This window comes from Eublepharis macularius, chromosome 18, assembly GCF_028583425.1.
Source record: "Eublepharis macularius isolate TG4126 chromosome 18, MPM_Emac_v1.0, whole genome shotgun sequence".
Classification (NCBI taxonomy): domain Eukaryota; kingdom Metazoa; phylum Chordata; class Lepidosauria; order Squamata; family Eublepharidae; genus Eublepharis; species Eublepharis macularius.
In genome coordinates this window covers 10,372,652-10,390,917 of record NC_072807.1, presented here as the reverse complement: position 1 = coordinate 10,390,917, position 18,266 = coordinate 10,372,652, and the positions used below count along the sequence as shown (strand labels likewise).

The window sequence follows — 18,266 nt, the reverse complement described above, 5'->3', positions numbered from 1 at the left end:
CGAAAGCCAAAAGCCAAAAGAAGAATCTCTTTCGAATAAGCCGAAAGCCGAAACAGCCAGCCGTTTCGGCTTTCGGCTTTCTTTCGGCTTTCTTTCGGCTTTTTCAATGGGAAAATGCCTCCGTCTTCCCGGACGTCTGGGGGAGGCATTTTCCCACCGAATCAGCCCAAAATTGGTGGGGACCTTCCTCTAACCCCTCTTTAAAAAAACCCCAAGTTTCAGACCGATTGGACTTTGGGGGGCCATGTTATGGCCCCCCAAAGCAGGTCCCCCTATCCTCCCATAAGAAAGTGAAAGAGCAGCATGTTGTTAGCATGCTGCTGCTCATCTTCTTCATTATTTCCTATGGGGAAAAAATGAAGAAGCAGGCTTCCTTTGCCAGGGGTGGCATTTTGCATGCAAAATGCCCCCTCACCCTCAGGGACCCTTCTCCCACCCTTCCTCCCAACCCCCACCAAGGCTCAGCCTGCTCCCACTTGGGGGGGCCATTTCATGGCCTCCCCAAGTAGGTGCTCTGCTCTCATCTCTACCACTGACAGCTGGGGTAGGCTTGTCTTGCCAGGGGTGGCATTTTGCATGCAAAATGCCCCCCAACCCTCTGGGGCCCTTCTCCCACCCTTCCTCCCACCCCCCACCAAGGCTCAGACTGCTCCCACTTGGGGGGGGGCATTTCATGGCCTCCCCAAGTAGGTGCTCTTTTCTCTACCACTGACAGCTGGGGGAGGCTTGTCTTTCCAGGGGTGGCATTTTGCATGCAAAATGCCCCCCAGCCCTCAGGGGCCCTTCTCCCACCCCTCCTCCCACCCCCCACCAAGGCTCAGCCTGCTCCCACTTGGGGGGGCCATTTCATGGCCTTCCCAAGTAGGTCCTCTCAGCCCCTAAAGTCCACCCATTACAGCCCCACACAAACCCAATTCCCCCCCCCCAGCTGCCACACACAGACCCAAATCCCCACATTAGCCCCTCACAGACCCAAATCCACCCCCACCTGCCCCACACCCATAACCCCAGGAACAGGCTGGCAAAGGCCAGCCCTCTCCCTTTGTTCCCTATGCTGGGAACTTCTAAACTCTCTTTCCCTGGCCAATTCTGCACAGCCCAGGGGTGCCACAATGGTGGGTACACTTCTGAGTGCCAGCTGGTCCCTGTGAAAGAGCACCTGAACCACAGACACCCTCCCTCAAATTCCCCCACCACCTACAGAGATGGCTGGCCAGCCAGCCCCATTGTTCCCTATGATGGGAACCAACTGCACAACAAAGAATAAAACACGAACAACACAAAATAAAGTTTTTTAAAAATTATTTTCTCCCTTTTAAAGTACAAGTAGGCAAAGCATTATGACACATTACACCAGCAGTCCCCCACACAGAAAAATTAACACAACTCACTTAACATCAGAGAATCACAAAACACGATTCCTGTCAAAAACACTTTATTTCTTGAACAGCTTTAGGTTACACAGCAGGGGGGCACACCAAAGGGCATGGCAGCAGTATCTTACACAAAAATAACACAACTCACTTAACATCAGAGAATCACAAAAGCACAATTCCTGTCAAAAACACTTTATTTCTTGAACAGCTTTAGGATACACAGCAGGGGAGCACACCAAAGGGCATGATAGAAGTGTACTGTACAAAATAATACAACCCACTTCACCGTTTTTGACAGCAGTTGTTTGTGTGATTCTCTGATGTGAAGTGAGTTGTGTTATTTTTATGTAGTACATTGCTTTCATGCCCTGTTGTGCCATCCTACTGTGTAACCTAAAGCAGTTAAGGAAATAAAGTGCTTTTGACAGCAATATTTTGGGGTGATTCTCTGATGTTAAGTGAGTTGTGTTATTTTTGTGTAAGATACTGCTGCCATGCCCTTGAAATGCCCCCCCAAGTGGGAGCAGTCTGAGCCTTGGTGGGGGGTGGGAGGAAGGGTGGGAGAAGGGCCCCAGAGGGTTGGGGGCCTTCATGGCCCCTGGCAAGACAAGCCTCCCCCAGCTGTCAGTGGTAGAGAAAAGAGCACCTACTTGGGGAGGCCATGAAATGCCCCCCCCAATTGGGAGCAGTCTGAGCCTTGGTGGGGGGTGGGAGGAAGGGTGGGAGAAGGGCCCCAGAGGGTTGGGGGGCATTTTGCATGCAAAATGCCACCCCTGGCAAGACAAGCCTCCCCCAGCTGTCAGTGGTAGAGATGAGAGCAGAGCACCTACTTGGGGAGGCCATGAAATGGCCCCCCCAAGTGGGAGCAGGCTGAGCCTTGGTGGGGGGGTGGGAGGAGGGGTGGGAGAAGGGCCCCTGAGGGTAAGGGGCCCTGAGGGTAAGGGGCCCATGCAAAATGCCACCCCTGGCAAAGGAACCCTGCTTCTTCATTTTTTCCCCATAGGAAATAATGAAGAAGATGAGCAGCAGCATGCTAACAACATGCTGCTCCTTCACTTTCTTATGGGAGGATAGGGGGACCTGCTTTGGGGGGCCATAACATGGCCCCCCAAAGTCCAATCGGTCTGAAACTTGGGGTTTTTTTAGAGAGGGGTTAGAGGAAGGTCCCCACCAATTTTGGGCTGATTCGGTGGGAAAATGCCTCCCCCAGACGTCTGGGAAGACGGAGGCATTTTCCCATTGAAAAGCTGAAAGAAAGCCAAAAGAAGCCGAAAAGTTTCGGCTTTTTTTCTTTCGGCTAAGCCGAAACGTTTCGGCTTTCTCCGAAACTTTTCGGCTAACCCGAAAGAAGCCGAAACACTTTTGTTTCGGCTTTCTTTCAGCATTCAGAAAGCCGAAACGCACATCCCTAGTGACCATATGTAAACCTTTACATTACCAGGTGCTGATGAATCAGGGATTCTGTACTAAACTGGTTTTCTTTTTAGCAACTACTGGTTTTCTTTTTTCTACAATTGAGACAATTTTCGTATTTACCTTGCCGTTCTGCGGGCTGAATAAAATCAATCACTTCTTTTGTGATATAGCACCTTTACTTGAGCTAGCCTGTGCCAGAAATTATATAGGAGAAGCTGTCATTTTTCCTATTTGTTTTTTGGCAGTATGTTGCTCATTCTTTCTGATCCTTCTGTCCTACATTTTAATCTTAAACACAATCCTGAAAATCCCCACCACAGATGGGAAACGGAAAGCCTTTTCAACATGTGCTTCTCATCTTATTGTGGTTATCGTGCGCTTCGGATGTATTTCCATTATTTACTTGAGGCCCCAATCCAGGTATACTTTGAATGAAGACACATTGATCTCTGTTACGTACACGCTAGTGACTCCATTGCTGAATCCGGTTGTTTACAGCTTGAGGAACAAAGATGTCCAAGTAGCACTCAAGAAATCCCTGGGCAGGAGCACGTGCACCGAAAAGATATGAGAAGCTCTTTGAGCTTGCTGTAAGTCCAGTGACACCTTAAGAAGAACACCATCCATGCTGGTATGAGCTTTCAAAAGACAGCTCACTTCCTTAGGTACTATTACCTTAGTTTTACAGAACATTACAGGGAGGGAGCAGGAAAGATGGAGGAGTTTTGCAGAGAGAGGCCTAATATAATAAATCCAGTGTAATTCTTTATGTGGGAACTTGAACCCCTATGTGGGGTAGTTTCGATGGGAGAGATTACAGGTTCTTGCATGAGGTGAAGATAAACAAAAGTGCAATAAAATAAATGACAAATTAATTAAGGAAGAGATCGTGGGATATATGAGAAAACAACATCAGTAAAGGATTACAGTATGATGTAATAGGTGAAGAACAGGGTGTTAAAATTATTAAAAAGAGTCCTCAGTTTAAGCCAGAATGACAGAAGGTGTTTATTTTCTGGACAAGTTCTAATTCAGCCCTTTCATGTGGCATATTCCTTATGAAGTTTTTCTGTCGAACAGGGGCTTTCAGATCCGCAACAGGATGTCCAGAGAGATTAACAAAAAAGAGTCCAGTAGCATCTTTGAGACTAACCAACTTTACTGTAGTATAAGCTTTCGAGAATCACAGTTCTCTTCGTCAGATGCATGGAGTATAAGAAAAAACTGGTCAGGTGGAGAGGGGAGTAGATCAGGTGGAGAGGGGAGGGGGGAGTAGATGCAATCAGTAGCTTCTGATAATGGGATCAGTTACTTCTGATAATGAGATAACCATTCGTAGTCCCTATTCAATCCAAGCCTGACTGTGTCAAATTTACATATGAATTCCAATTCAGCAGCTTCCTGTTGGATTCTGGTTTTGAAAGGTTTCTGTTGAACTACAGTGACCTTTAAGTCCTTGATGAAATATCCTGGTAGATTAAAGTGTTCTCCCACTGGTTTCTGGATGTTGCCATTTTTAATGTCAGCTTTGTGTCCATTTATTCTTTTGCACAGACGTTGGCTGGTTTGTCCAATGTAAAGAGCAGATGGACATTGTTGGCACATGAGGGCATATATCACGTTGGAAGATGAGCAGCTGTAAGAGCCAGAGATCGTGTAGTTGACGCCATTGGGTCCTGTAATTGTATTTCCTGAGTAGATATGAGGGCAGAGCTGGCATCTGGGTCTGTTGCAGGGCCGGGTACCTGTGTTGGCGACTCTGCTAGCTGATTCATGGTTGTAGGTGAGAAGTCATTTAAGGCTGAGGGGCTGTCTGTAGGCAAGGAAAGGTCTTCCATCCAGGACTTGTGAGAGTGAGGCATCATTTTCCAGGATGGGTTGTAGCTCACGGATGATATGTTGGATGGGTTTGAGCTGGGAACTGTAGGTGACAACCAGTGGTGTTCTGTTGTTAGTTCCTTTAGGTTTGTCCTGGAACAGGCTGTTTCTGGGTACTAGTCTGGCCCTGTCGATTTGTTTCCTCACTTCATTTGGTGGGTACTGTAGCCCCAAAAATGCTTGTTGTAAATCGCTTAAGTGGGAGTCCCGATCAAGAGCATTGGAGCAGATACAATTGTAACGTAATAGGAGACATGAACCAAGTAATTAAGTAATGCAGGTCACAGCTTAGTAATAGAGCACCAGTTTTGCATGCACATCCAATCTCTGGCATCTCTAGTTTTTATTTTTTAAGTTTATGTGAAAAACCTCCCCCTGAGATGCTGCTGGACAGAGTAGACAAAACGGAGAGACTAGTGATCTAGTATAGGTGTTAGGGATTTGGGGGGGGGTAAAACTCATTGATCTGGACTGCTCAAAGCTTGTGAGAAAATTCTTCTACCCATTCTGTTTTGCATTTCTGTTCCTGAAATTCTGATTGTAACATTATAAATGTAAAGGCCATGAGAAAGGCACAGTGAGTTTACTTCCACTACACACTGAAGGCTAAGAATTGTTTATATCTGGAGATATTCAGCTCCGGCCTTGGGTATCTTTTCCCAGTTATGTTTTGAAATTAATGGTGCCATCCAGGAATGTTATTCTTACTGTATTCCAGGGCTTTTTTTCTGGGAAAAGAGGTGGTGGAACTCAGTGGGTTGCCCTTGGAGAAAATGGTCACATAGCTGGTGGCCCCGCCCCCTGATCTCCAGACAGAGGGGAGTTTAGATTGCCCTCTGCACCGCCGAGCAGCGCAGAGCACAAGCTAAACTCCCCTCTGTCTGGAGATCAGGGGGCTGGGCCACCAGCCATGTGACCATTTTCAAGAGGTTCTGGAACTCCATTCCACTGCGTTCCAGCTGAAAAAAAGCCCTGCTGTGTAGCATCTATAAGACTAACAAAGTTTGTAGTATAGCTCACTTCTTTAGATACCAAGAATCTAGTAGCACCTACAAGAGTAACAAAATTTGTGGCAAGGTATGAGTTTTCATGAGACACAGCTCACTTCTTCAGATACCAAGAAGTATCTGAAGTGAACTGTGGCTCACGAAAGTGCATACCCTATCACAAATTTTGTTAGTCTCTTAGGTGCTCCTGGATTCTTGATCTTTTCTACTGCACCTAAATAATAGATCACTAGATTTGAAAAGATGAAATGCAACTGAGTTGAAAATATAATCTTCTTCCAAATTTTCCCCACAACAGCTGAACTCTCAGAGAAAAGAAGAGAGATTGGAATGGCTTGGCGCACTGGCCAGATATGCCGTTATGGGGCTAGTTGACTCTCAGAGCACAATCTCCTTTAGGACTGAGCGATTAGTTATTTATGTTCTTTTTAATTTACTCTGCTTTAATTCCCTAATGACTGGACCAAGAAGGTGCTGCATTTCTATTTCTTAATTTGGTCTCTCCGAGGTTTGGAATCAAATATGCAGCGAAGTAATAACAGAAGGTCAATGGACTATCTGTGCAGGATAGAACATTTTCTGCTCTTCAAGAGTGGAGGCAGCCTGTAGTGTTTTGTCATATAGTTTGTTTTTTCCTGAACGAGAGAAAGAGAGAGAGAAAACAGACCAACAGACCACAGACCAGCAAAGAAGTTGTGGGTCTGTGGGAAATGGGCATACCCATTGGTTCACAAACAGTGAACTGGGCCAGTTCATGTGAAATTTAGGTCTATTTTCCGGTACGTGCCCATCTCTAGTTAGAAGTGCAGGCTTCTGAAGTAAGAAGAAGGGGACATCCAGGGACGTGGCAATAATGGTCTGAGGGAACTAGCTTCTGCCTTTCTTGCACCACTTTGACCCCTTTCTAGCTCCGGAAAATGTGTCTTCCATGTCCAAGAAACCTGCCTCCATTTCCTTGCAGACACAAGCACTACTGTATCTGTCATATATTCTGCTGCCCTCCCTTCGGTGCCCCTGTCAGGGGAAGCTGTCTCCTTTCTGGTGTATCCACAGCTCTCCCTATCTCTCCACCTTTGCTAGTTATTCTTGCCCCTTTATGGCTGACAATGCATTCCTCTTGTCTGATGCTTGCCCTACTAATCTCCTGGACTGGGACTTCCTTTGCATACTTGTTTGTACTATTTACTGCTGCCCAGATGGCATCAATCTGAGCAGGACTCAGGGTTGGCATGATTAGCTGAGGTCTTGACATTTTTTCCCCAGTTTTTGATTTGAGCCTTTAAGGGCAGCAGCATTGGATTCAGTCCATCCTTTGGCAGCTTCCTCATACCATTCTGCTTCCTTTTACCATTCTGCTTCCGGTACTTTGCTCTTAAATGGCTAAGCCGAGTAGCTTCCCAAGAACCTATAAAGGGCCATTGGGTTTGAGATCTCCTTTTGACAGGTAGTTCCATATGTCTGTGAAACTGCAACACAACTCTTTCTTAAAAGGTGAGTTCCTTTATTTTGTAGAGGAAATGTTGGTAGGTGGGTGTGACTTTTTCACCCCTGGATCATGCAATGCACCTGCTTGTTCTGTTTAACATTTAAAAACCTAAAGGGGGGGAGGGGTTGAACATTTTTAACAGGTGTTGCCAAGTAGGCCCCCTCTCCTGCTTTAAGGCCTGCCATGGACTGTGTTAAAGTTTCCTGCATTGCTAGTTTATTGAAACTATTTGTAGTCTGCCTCTTTGTCACTAGAGTGTCTGGAATCGGGACCTCCGTAAACATAGGTTAGATCCGCGCTAATTTTAGTTCCAGACTGCTAAGCTAATTTCCCCATTATAAAAAGCAGTTCTGGTAACACAGGTATCATTTTGGGACTGGCTGGTGGAGGGAGGCGGGTCTGAGATCTGAAGCAGTTAAAGCCTATGTGCCATGTTATTTTGTAGTTTTTCTGAGGTTTTCTTTGTAGAATCTGTTGGGCAGGTAAGAGCAAGAAATGAAATAAAACCAGAAAACGAAACGTGGTCACAAAAGCAGGACAATTTAGGAGATGCGTACAAGAAGTACAAGAAGAAAGATTATGGTAGTTTGTTATTGCCTGAAACTAATATTGAAAAGTAAGGTTATTTTGCTGAGCTGTTATTTCGCTCTGACATACTAACAGAAAATTGAAATCAATGCAACATTTGGTTCCCTTTGAAATTCTACATCCTATGGTCAAGATTTTCTGGAGCTGCTGTTTTCTCACAGATACAGAACCGGTACCCCGAACAATCAGAAGCAATTAGATTCCCACCCAGGATAGACACACAGGTTGGATAATTACTGGAGCCAGCTTCAGGGATGTTAAACCTGCAAGAGAAAGTAATCATGTATTGCTTTTTTTAAAAAGCCCAGGATGCACAAGCCTGCAAAACATATAACAAAAATAGTGGTGGACATTTGTATTCTGCACGCCACTGCAGCGTTTCCGCATAGTTTGTGGCAGCATATACCTTTCTTTTAATTTGAGATCACACTTCAAAGCATGAAGATGCAAATACTGTTTTAAAAAGAAGAGTATCTCTCTCATTACAGCAAATATTGCAGGAATATATAGAAACGGGTTCTCCAATTCTGGGTTCTCCAGCCACAGTTTTGGTTTGACTCTCCCTGCCCTTTCCTTCAGGGATGCCATGTTGAGATTCAGAGATGCTCTGAGTACCTCCAAGGCCTGGCAAGCCTGCATGGACATGCCACTGCTCTCCTGTATATCTGCAAGCTGGATAAGGAGGGGTAGAAGCTTATTTCTGGCACAAATAGGTTCACACATATTTGGGGGAAAGCTGATAAAGGGGGGGGTCACTGAGAATTCCTTTTAAATACATTTTTAATCTGAGGGGAGTCCATCTCCAGACCATCTGGCAAAATCTGATTTCTGTTGAAAGTCATTTTCCAATACAGCACATAAAAAATATCTCAAAGCATAATATATGGAAGCTAGAAGGAAAATCTCAAATATTCTGGACATGCTGGATCACAGTTATGATGACTCTCAATCAAACCCTCTTTGAAAATGGTTTTGGAAGCACAAATACTCACAGGTCACTGGAGAAGGTGCTGTTGTCCTCCCACAGCCAAAGTCCACCAGCTTTGCTGCGAAACAAGCCAATCCAGAAAGAATTATAGGCCTGTGCTGATTCCAGAATGAAAGCCTGGATGGAAAAACCCAATGAAAGGCTCAAATCAATTTCTGTTTGGGAAAAAATAATAGGTCACTTTTGTTGGTGAAATGTAGGCATTTCTGTGTTACTGAATGACTTGGATAAAAGGTCTTTGCTGTTTAGTCTTTCAAGCAGGACACAGATATGGAGGAGGAAGAGAAGGCAAAGACTCAGTGAAGATGAGGGTCCAGGTGAGAGTGGCTTTAAGGTTGCCAACTCCTCTGTGGGAAATTCCTGGAGATCTGGGGAAGAGCCAGGAAAGGCAGAGTTTGGGGAGGGGAGAGAATTCAGTAGGGGTGTAAAATGACATACACTTCAACTGCTGAAGCTGCCATTTTCTCCAGGGGAACTGATCTCTGTAGTGTGGAGATGAGTGGTAATTCTGGGAGATCTCCTGGTCCCACCTGGAGGATGGGCACCCTACTTGGTATCTGGTTAAGTTCTGAGGCATCTGTTGCTACCTCCTCTAGTAAGGGACTGCTGCTGGTGCCACAAGAAGGGGAAAGGGACCCTACTCTATATGATGCAGTCTTGCTGGGGATGTCAGGCCTGTTCCTGAGCTCCCCAGAAGGGGGAAACAACTCGAATGGTTTGACAAAACTTCTAAGGGAAGACCCAGAAGTGACATCACTGCGGATATGACACTCTAGGAAAGCCTCAGAACTCTAGGGTAAACACCAGAGAGATTAGGTCAGTTTGTAAAGTATTGTGGGGGCCAGTGATACTTCAAAGTCTTCACCTGGGAATATATAATTTTTATGTCATTTACAGTCCACCTTTCTCACTGAGACTCAAGGCAGATTACACAGTGTGAGATTAGTTCAGTCAATTTCAAGGACATTTCCATAAACAACACCATAGGGTAAATAAACACAATTTAAACACCTTGTTGAGGTCTAGTAACTTATGACCAATGCCCACAGTATAAAACCTTCATTCTCAAGAAAAAAGGCTTGAGGGTATGTTTTGCAAATTAATAATAATAATTTATATACCACCCTTCAAGACAACTTCATGCCCACTCAGAGTGGTTTACAAAGTGTGTTATTATTATCCCCACAACAATCACCCTGAAGTTGGGTCGGGCTGAGAGAGCTCTGGAAGAGCTGTGACTGACCCAAGGTCACCCAGCTGGCTTCAAGTGGAGGAATCAAAACTGGTTCTCCAGATTAGAGTCCTACCGCTCTTAACCACTACACCAAACAGGCTCCAAGACAGGGTGTGTAGATTAACTGCCAGAAAATGATCTATCAAATGATGATAGCCTTGATAAATAAATAATCAAACGGTACCCAAATCATGAAAAAAGAAGAAACTCAGTCTTTACCAGCTCTTCCTTACTCTCTATTTTAAGGAGCCTGGAGTTCAGAGTCAAGCACTGAGCTTTGCTTTCTTCCCAGGAGCTCCACTTGGTCGAAAAGAAGTAGCAGTTTGCTCCTCTCTGTAGCCATCTCTCAGGGCAAGGGATGCAGTGATGGCCTTAAAAATAAAAAGTTGCTGAAGAAGCCATGCCAGAGAAAGCCAGTCCTGCTCCTGGGGAAAGCTATGGAAGAGTCGTTGGCCTAGAGGACCCCTGGCAACCAAGAGGATGTTGAACCCAGCAGTCTCTGCCCTCCTGGCAGTGCCATAGAGGCCACTTGGCTCCGGTTCCTTCAGGACATCCCAGTCTGCACTGATTCTGCTCAAGAAGTGGCCAAAGTATTCTGCAAACACCATGCAAAAGCAGGGATGGCCCACAGACACTCACTCACAGTGTGGTCAGCATCTGGGTGGCGCCTGGAGGTCTCCTGGAATTACAACTAATCACCAAACTATGGCGATCAGCTCCCCTGGAGAAAACGGCCACTTTGGAATGTGGACTCTACGGCATCACATTCCTGCTGAGCTCTCTCCTCTCTTCTGCAGTCTCCAGGCTCCAAATCTTTAGGAATTTCCCGACCCAGAATTGGCAAATCCAAGTTTACTTCCATGTTTATAAGACTGGCCTGCACTGCCACTTTTCTCTCCACAGATAGTGCCATTGTGGAAGAACCCCTAAGGAGGATTAAGGAATGGTGCTGTCAGGTTATCCTATTATGGCTTCAAGCACATTGGCACTTAGGTTCCTTGTAGTTACTACTTGTAGTTACTACCTGCTATTGATCCAACCTTCCTAGGAAGGGGCTAAGAGGTCTAGGCGAAGTCATAGCTCGGATACCAACTAAATGAGACAACTCCACTGAGAAAAATACAATATTTTTCAAATGTCGAAGTATTTCTAAGTATATTTCACCCAATATTCTTAAGGTGCAAGTGCCCTATTATTAATCCTATACATAACCTAAATAAGTATCAAAATTCAATAAATACAGTTAATAAAATTATTAGAATAACAATAAAACAAATGTGCTTTTTCACTGTAACTTAGGGTTGGTACCTGGTGGGATTCATCATGCTGCTCTAGGAAACTCTATGGTAAAACCATAGAGTTACCAGCAATTGCTAGAGCAATATGATGTCACTTCTGGATTTTTTGTGTGATAACAGCAATTTAAAAAAAAAATTCTCCTGCTGCCTGAAGGAACAGTGTCAAGCAGCATGGGTGGCCATAGGGAGAGACCTGACAACCGTACTGTAACTTGTGAACAGGGTTAATGTCACAACTCATGACTCCTCATTTCTCATTTTGTGCTGTTTCAGATAGTAAACACATCTGAAGAAGGAATATTCAGATGATTGCTAAACAAAGTAAAACAATTATGTTGTGATGGTTTTGTCACTATACTGGATTTTAGCTTTGTGGCAACTCCACCTGATAAGAGATTTTGCTTTGGGAAAAATCAAAATCACACTGGCTCTGAATCTATCCTGTAGAGGGCAGTGATGATCAAAGCACGTATAAAAAACTGCCAAAATCTGTAGCTCTTCATTACTTATTATTACCTTTGTTGTTTGACAATTGATGCACAGTCTCTGAAAGGTTTTGATTCTGGTCTTGGAGGACATTCAGTGTTGTGAGTAGGTTTTCCACCATCTGCCTTTGCTGGGTCAGATTTTCATTTTGTCTGTTCGCTATTTGGCACACCTGCAGAACTTCAGTCCAGAACAAAATTACAAAGAATACTTTCCATATTGTTGTTGCTGATATTACTGTTTCTACCGTATTGCATTTATGGCAGCGAAGTTTTGCCACGAAAACAGTTTTGCCATGAAAAGTTAAAATGGCAGAGAGAAAAACCAGCCAGTTCTATAAAGACTCTTCCGGCTGCAAAATCAACAGGTATTCCAAGGGGCCCCATTCCAAGAACTTCAACAATGAGACCAGAATAAAAACCCTAAAATTCCACATCAAGAGTGTAGGGTTGCTACAAATGTCTTGTCCCTTTATTAGAGGCTTACGTTTGTGGAAATGGGCAGTTGAATTTTTTTCTATTGATTTGTTATTGATTCAAATAAGAGAAGATGAGGCTATAAGAGGCATAAGGATTAAAGGATTTACCTACAAGGTTAGAGCTTTTGCAGATGATGTGATGGTCATAGAGGAAGATCCAATACAAAATATGCCAAAGTGGCTTGATAAGATAAAAGAGTTCGGAGATCTGGCTGGATTTTATGTTAACAAGAAGAAATCAAAGATACTATGTAAGAATATGAAGTGAAGTATTAGCTAATTGTTAGCTCAAATGTAAGTGGACTTAGAGTTAATAGATATTGTGAGAATTACTAAAGTAGATATTTTATCCGACTGTTAGTTTAAATTTAAATATATGTGGAGCAAAGGTCGGTGGCAGAACAATCAGCAACCTGCGATATGCAGATGACATTACACTGCTAGCAGAGAAGGCTAAAGATCTGAAGACTCTGATCATGAAACTAAAGACAACAAGTGAAGTAATGGGGCTTCAGCTGAACATCAAAAAAACAAAGATCATGACCAACACTAACAAATGAGTCCATATCAAGATAAACAATGATGAGATTGACGTGGTTGACAACTTTGTCTTCCTAGGTTCACAAATCAATAACAGGGGTGAATGGACACCTGAAGTAAAGCGGCGAATCACACTTGGACGCTCAGCAATGGTCAGCATGGATTCAATCTGGAAATGCAAAGATGTTACAATAAGCACCAAGCGCCGACTGGTCACAGCCATTGTGTTTCCTATAAAATAACCTACGGATGTGAGACATGGACGTTAACAAAAATGGACAGGAGAAAAACTGACTCATTTGAACTGTGGTGTTGGAGACGACTCCTGAGGATCCCTTGGACAGCAAAAGTAACAAACCAAGCTGTCTTGGAATGCATAAAACTTGACATGTCTCTGGAGGGGAAGATTACAAAACAGAAGCTCAGCTATTTCGGGCACGTAATGCGGGCCAACTCACTAGAAACATTAATGATGCTAGGAATGGTGAGTGGAATGAGGAAGAGAGGAAGACCAAAAACCCGCTGGCTGGATACCATCATGAAAGACACTGGACTGAACATGAAGGAATTGAAAGAAGCAGTCAGAGACAGAAAGGCCTGGAGGGATACGATCTACAGAGTAGCCAAGGATAGGACATGATTAAATGGCTAGGATTGGGGGGATATGTGGAGCTAATATAAAGTAATAGATAATAGATTTTAAGTTTATAACAATATTTTTGAAGTTAATAGATAGGGCTTAGTTGAATAAAAGAGTAAGTAAACATGAGATAAAGAGTTACAGAAAAAGGGGACAGATTGGGAATAGATTAGGCTATAGGGTTGGAAAGCTGTTGGAAGTCTTGGAAAAGGGGGGGAGGGAAAGGGTGGGGGAAAGGATAATGAGATGTTATTTGAAAGTTGTGTATTAATATTCTCACCTAATAAAAATTTTCTAAAAAAAAAAAAAGAATTTTTTTCTATGGCTTGGAGGTAAACAACACCAACTGGTAAACAACATCCTATTAAACCTCTATTAAAGGGACAGGACATTTTTCTCCAGGACTGTTGAGCTTCTAGGACAGGGTTACCAGATCCTCTTACACTCCCGGTGGGAGAAACTCACCTTCTCTGTTTCCCTTGCGTGCTTGACGGCACTTCTGGCGACCTCACTTCTGGGTGATGCCATCGTGCAGGCTCGAGAGTGTACGCACACTTTGCAGTGGGCTGATTTGGACCTCAATTGGCCCATTTGGGGCCCAAATTGGCCCCACTGCGAAGGGTGGGAACGCTTTCAGGGCAGCATGATGATGTCACTCCCAGGATGTATCATTGTTAAACCACCCAGGAGTGTGCCTAGGAGGCTAATTCCCATGCCTTTCTCCCTGCTGGCCAGGTGAGTGGTTGCGGGGAGGACGGGGGGGCAGAGAGTGAAAGCAGGGGATCTTCTGCTACCACCAGGGGACTTGTAACCTTATTCTAGGAGGAAGAGATATTTACTGAATGGTGCATTTGGGCATTTTTACAAAGAATCTCAAAGCTGGACAGATGCCACTGTGGGCTGTTCCTGCTTACCCTTGAAACTTAGGGCACCGGATGTCCCGAGCAGGACCAAGCAGAAGATCCCAATGGTCACTGCTGCCAGTCGCCACTGGTGGGAAACTAGTGGAGAGGCTGAGAGTAAACAAAGGAAAACAACAGAGAAAAATAAAGTTCTTGCTGTAGCATGAGCTCAGCCAGTTCTATGAGCTCAGCAAGTGGCCTTGGGTAAGCTACTCCTCTTAGCCTCAGCTCCCCAGATGTATTGTGGGGATAATAATAACACTGACTTTGTTCACCATTCTGAGTGGGACTAATCTGTCCAGAAGAGCGGTATATCAGCATACTGTTGTTGTTGTTATTTTTAAATCACCAGTTTACACATAGCCAAAATTCTTCCTGATTTGCAATTCCCAGTCATGCAACACTAAATATTAGCTGCTGTCTCCAAGTGCTAGAAGAATTTAACAACAACAAAATCACAAGAATTAAATTTGTATTCACTGACTTATAAACTCTAAAAAAAAAAGGACATTTACAATGCAATCCTATGAAGAGTTACGCCAGTCTAAGCCCATTGAAGTCAATGGGCTTAGATGGGAGTAACTCTCCATAGGATTGCGCTGCTAGTGCATTTCCCTGAACTAGAAGACCAGGACCTTTGGATCATTTTTCCTATAGGCAGACTTCGCTTCTCTATAACCCACAGGAAATAAGGCTCATATTCTGGTCTTCAGATAGCCCTGTATCACTGAGTGAAACCTCCCTGTTTGATCAGGACTCCCTTCAGGACAGTTTGGAAAAAATGCTAAAGCATGTTAGTAATGAAACACAGTATCCTGTTGTCATGGAATTTGTGTCCAAGCAATGTTTACTGACAGCCAAAAGAGTAATTGGCATCTATGAACAACTTGCCTCAGTGTCTAGCAAAGTTGAATAGGAAATAAGAAATAATGTTCATATCATATTGCCTATGGCACTTAGACCTGGCCATAATTGATAGCTGTGAATTTTTAAGACCTGAAAAAGTACCCTCCCACACGCATACTCCTGAAGAAGTGAGCTGTGTAGCTGAAGAAGTGAGCTGTGGCTCATGAAACTCCTACCCTACCAGCGCCAGATTCAGGCGCGCGAGCGCCCGGGGCAAACTTGTGACGTCATCACGCAGGGCGGGAGCCATGTTCGCCTAAGCGGCAAGCCAGCCACTCCCGCGCCCGGTGAGCCGTGGAACTGGTGGTGGTGTGGGCGTGCGCTGGGGCGGCTGGCTGGCTTGCCATGCATGCAGGACCTCCCGGCCCTGCGCTCAGCCACCTGCGCGGCAAGCCAGCTGCCCCAGTGCGCACACTCGCTGCCGACAGCTCCGTGGTTCACCAGGTGCTGGGGTGGCCGGCTTGCCGCGCGGCCAGCTGAGTGCAGGGCTAGGAGGCAGTTAGCGTGCCCCATTGCCCTGTGCCACCCATGCGGCAAGCCAGCCGCCCCAGCCCATGGTGAGCTGCGGAGCTGGCGGCGGTGAGGGCGTGCGCTGGGGCAGCTGGCTTGCCGCGCTGGTGGCTGAGCGCAGGGCTGGGAGGTCCTGCGCATGCGGCACGCCAGCCAGCCACCCCATCGGCAGAGCTGGCGAGGGGCTCCCAACCCTGTGCTCAGCCTCCCAGGCAGCTGGCAGCCACGCCCAGCGCCCCCTCTTTGGCAGTGCCAGGGGCAGGCTACCCACCCTGCCCCCCCTCAATCCGGCCCTGTACCCTACCACAGATTTTGTTACGTCTTATAGGTGCTACTGGATTCTTGCTCTTTTCTACTCCTGAAATGGTTATGAGAGTCTCAAAAGTTCAGGATAATGAAAAGCATGCCTCTCCGAAATCCAAATCTGAGTTAACATGAAAATGTTCAAAGTGCACACCCCTTATGAGATTTAAACTTGTTCTCATGGCTCATGCTGTTTTTTGTATGAACTCTTGCTGGATAGGGTAAAATGCTTCTTTTTTCCCCAGTAAAGGAAGCGAATGTATATATAACTCATTCTTTTATATCTCAATAACAGCCATTAATTAGGAATTTTAAGCCTGAGATCATACTACAATATACATTCAACATGGTAGCAAAGTAAAAAGCATAGACAAATACTAGACACCTCCAGCACAATCCATTCCTATCCCATAAATGAAAGAAACATTTAGTATCAGGGAGCGAAGTTGTGGGAACACGGCTGAGTCTTTGTCTCTCTGTTTCTGGTATTTTCTTATTTATTTATTTACAAACTTTAGATCCTACTTTTCTACCCAGTCATGGTCAGCAAGTTGGCTATTCCAAGTTTGGACAAGATCTAAGGCAGAAAGTTCTTGGCACAACTCGAAGGACTCTTGGCTAGGGTTGCCAGCCTCCAGGGGGTGGCTGGAGATCTCCCGGAATTATACCTTATCTCCAGCCGACAGAGATCAGTTCCCCTGGAGAAAATATCTGCTCTGGAGGGTGGACTGCATGCTATTATACCCTGCTGAGGACCCTGCTGAGAAACATCAACCTCTCCAGGCTCTTCCCCCAAAATCTCTAGGAATTTCACAACCTGGAGCTGGCAACTTTGCTCTGGGCCAATGGCTTGCCGCATAAAGCGTTGATTGAGCCCCTCTCCAAACTGATCCCAGATCAACTCTTCAGTGAACCGGGGCTGTTGCACATATACTGCTTTGGGTCCCTCATCAGGGAAAAAATTGCATATAAATATTTCAATAAATAAATAAGGTTTCCATGTTATTTTGAAGATGATATCTGTAAGCCATGACTGTGTTCTGAATATAGCACTTCTTTGTGAGATCCTGCCTTGCTCTCCCTGGCAAAATGCTGATCGGTAGCACCACATATTCTTTGACTGGGCAATAATATTAACAGCAACAACCTTTGATTTATACATCGCCCTTCAGGACAACTTAACGCCCACTCAGAGCGGTTTACAAAATGTGTTATTATCCCCACAACAATCACCCTATGAGGTGGGTGGGGCGGAGAGAGCTCTGAGAGAGCTGTGACTGACCCAAGGTCACCCAGCTGGCTTCAAGCAGAGGAGTGAGGAATCAAACCCGGCTCTCCAGATTAGAGTCCAGCCGCTCTTAACCACTACTCCAATTGGCTCTCTATGCACATGTCACCTTAACTATTGCACATTGCTCCTCTTGAATGAGGGCAATTAGCTCTTACCCAATCAATTAGGTTGCTGTGTGCAAAAGCTAGAGATCTTCTTCTTCAACAAATCTACAATGCCTCTCCATACACAGAAGACAACACGTAATAAATGCTGCTTTGCATCCATCTCAAATTCTTTCTGTGGGTTGATACACAGGCAGAATATAATCTGATATTTGCTAGTTACTCATGATAATAATCCACTCCTCTAGCTACTTGATCATAATGCCTGTTCTTTTCTAGGCTCAGTGGGGTGAGTCCAGATTGGTGAGTATGGGTTTTCCACTCCATCCCAGTACCTTTGCTGTTGGCTTTCTGTTTCACCTCTTGCTTCTTGGTCTGCTCCAAAGTCATGAACTTCAGGTCAGCGTAAGTTACTTCTTCAGCCATTTTGGGCTAGGTTTCAAGGCAAACTAGAGCCTTACAAAGGACCATACAAGCAGACAGAGGCTTTATAGTCATAAGGGAATGATGCATACCACACACTGCAGGAATTTGTGACTTCAATGACACATCCTTGTCCTCCTAGAACAGTGAAGGGGGGAGTTTCTCAGTGCATGACTGGACACCCACATCCTCAAGACAGGGAGCTAGGCATGGAGTCTTGTACCTAGGAAGCTGGAATGAATCAATGAACTGATTGGTTGAGGCAATAAATAGTAGGCAAGAAACATCCTATCCTATCTCTTGTCTCAACTATTGTCAGTCTGCAGTCAGATGTCATAGAATCATAGAGTTGGAAGGGGCCTCCAGGGTCATCTAGTCCAACCCCCTGCACAATGCAGGAAATTCACAACTA

General features: G+C 45.0%; 2 protein-coding genes across 2 annotated transcripts; one reads left to right on the top strand and one right to left on the bottom strand.

The window, feature by feature from the left end:
• The first annotated feature begins 1,967 nt into the window (after positions 1 to 1,967).
• On the top strand, positions 1,968 to 4,747 carry LOC129345711 (olfactory receptor 10R2-like). The gene is made up of 2 exons (XM_055002936.1): positions 1,968 to 1,977; positions 2,624 to 4,747. The coding sequence occupies exons 1-2, from the start codon at positions 1,968 to 1,970 to the stop codon at positions 3,361 to 3,363; spliced, it is 750 nt and encodes a 249-aa protein (XP_054858911.1). The 3' UTR covers positions 3,364 to 4,747.
• A 3,119-nt stretch (positions 4,748 to 7,866) lies between these two features.
• OLR1 (oxidized low density lipoprotein receptor 1) lies at positions 7,867 to 17,857 on the bottom strand. Its single transcript, XM_055002935.1, has 6 exons — positions 17,767 to 17,857; positions 14,330 to 14,428; positions 11,788 to 11,937; positions 10,193 to 10,344; positions 8,744 to 8,856; positions 7,867 to 8,014 (listed from the first exon to the last, which is right to left on the bottom strand). The coding sequence occupies exons 1-6, from the start codon at positions 17,855 to 17,857 to the stop codon at positions 7,867 to 7,869; spliced, it is 753 nt and encodes a 250-aa protein (XP_054858910.1).
• Between the last annotated feature and the right edge of the window lie 409 nt (positions 17,858 to 18,266).

What these genes read in the sequence shown, in the direction of transcription:
- OLR1 (XM_055002935.1), bottom strand. Translation starts at nt 17,857, where the DNA reads ATGGCTGAAGAAGTAACTTACGCTGACCTGAAGTTCATGACTTTGGAG. An exon ending in ACAGAAAGCCAACAGCAAAG is followed by an intron (nt 14,429 to 17,766) that starts GTACTGGGATGG and finishes GTTTACTCTCAG; the next exon opens with CCTCTCCACTAGTTTCCCAC. An exon ending in AGCACCTTCTCCAGTGACCT is followed by an intron (nt 8,015 to 8,743) that starts GTGAGTATTTGT and finishes TTTCTCTTGCAG; the next exon opens with GTTTAACATCCCTGAAGCTG.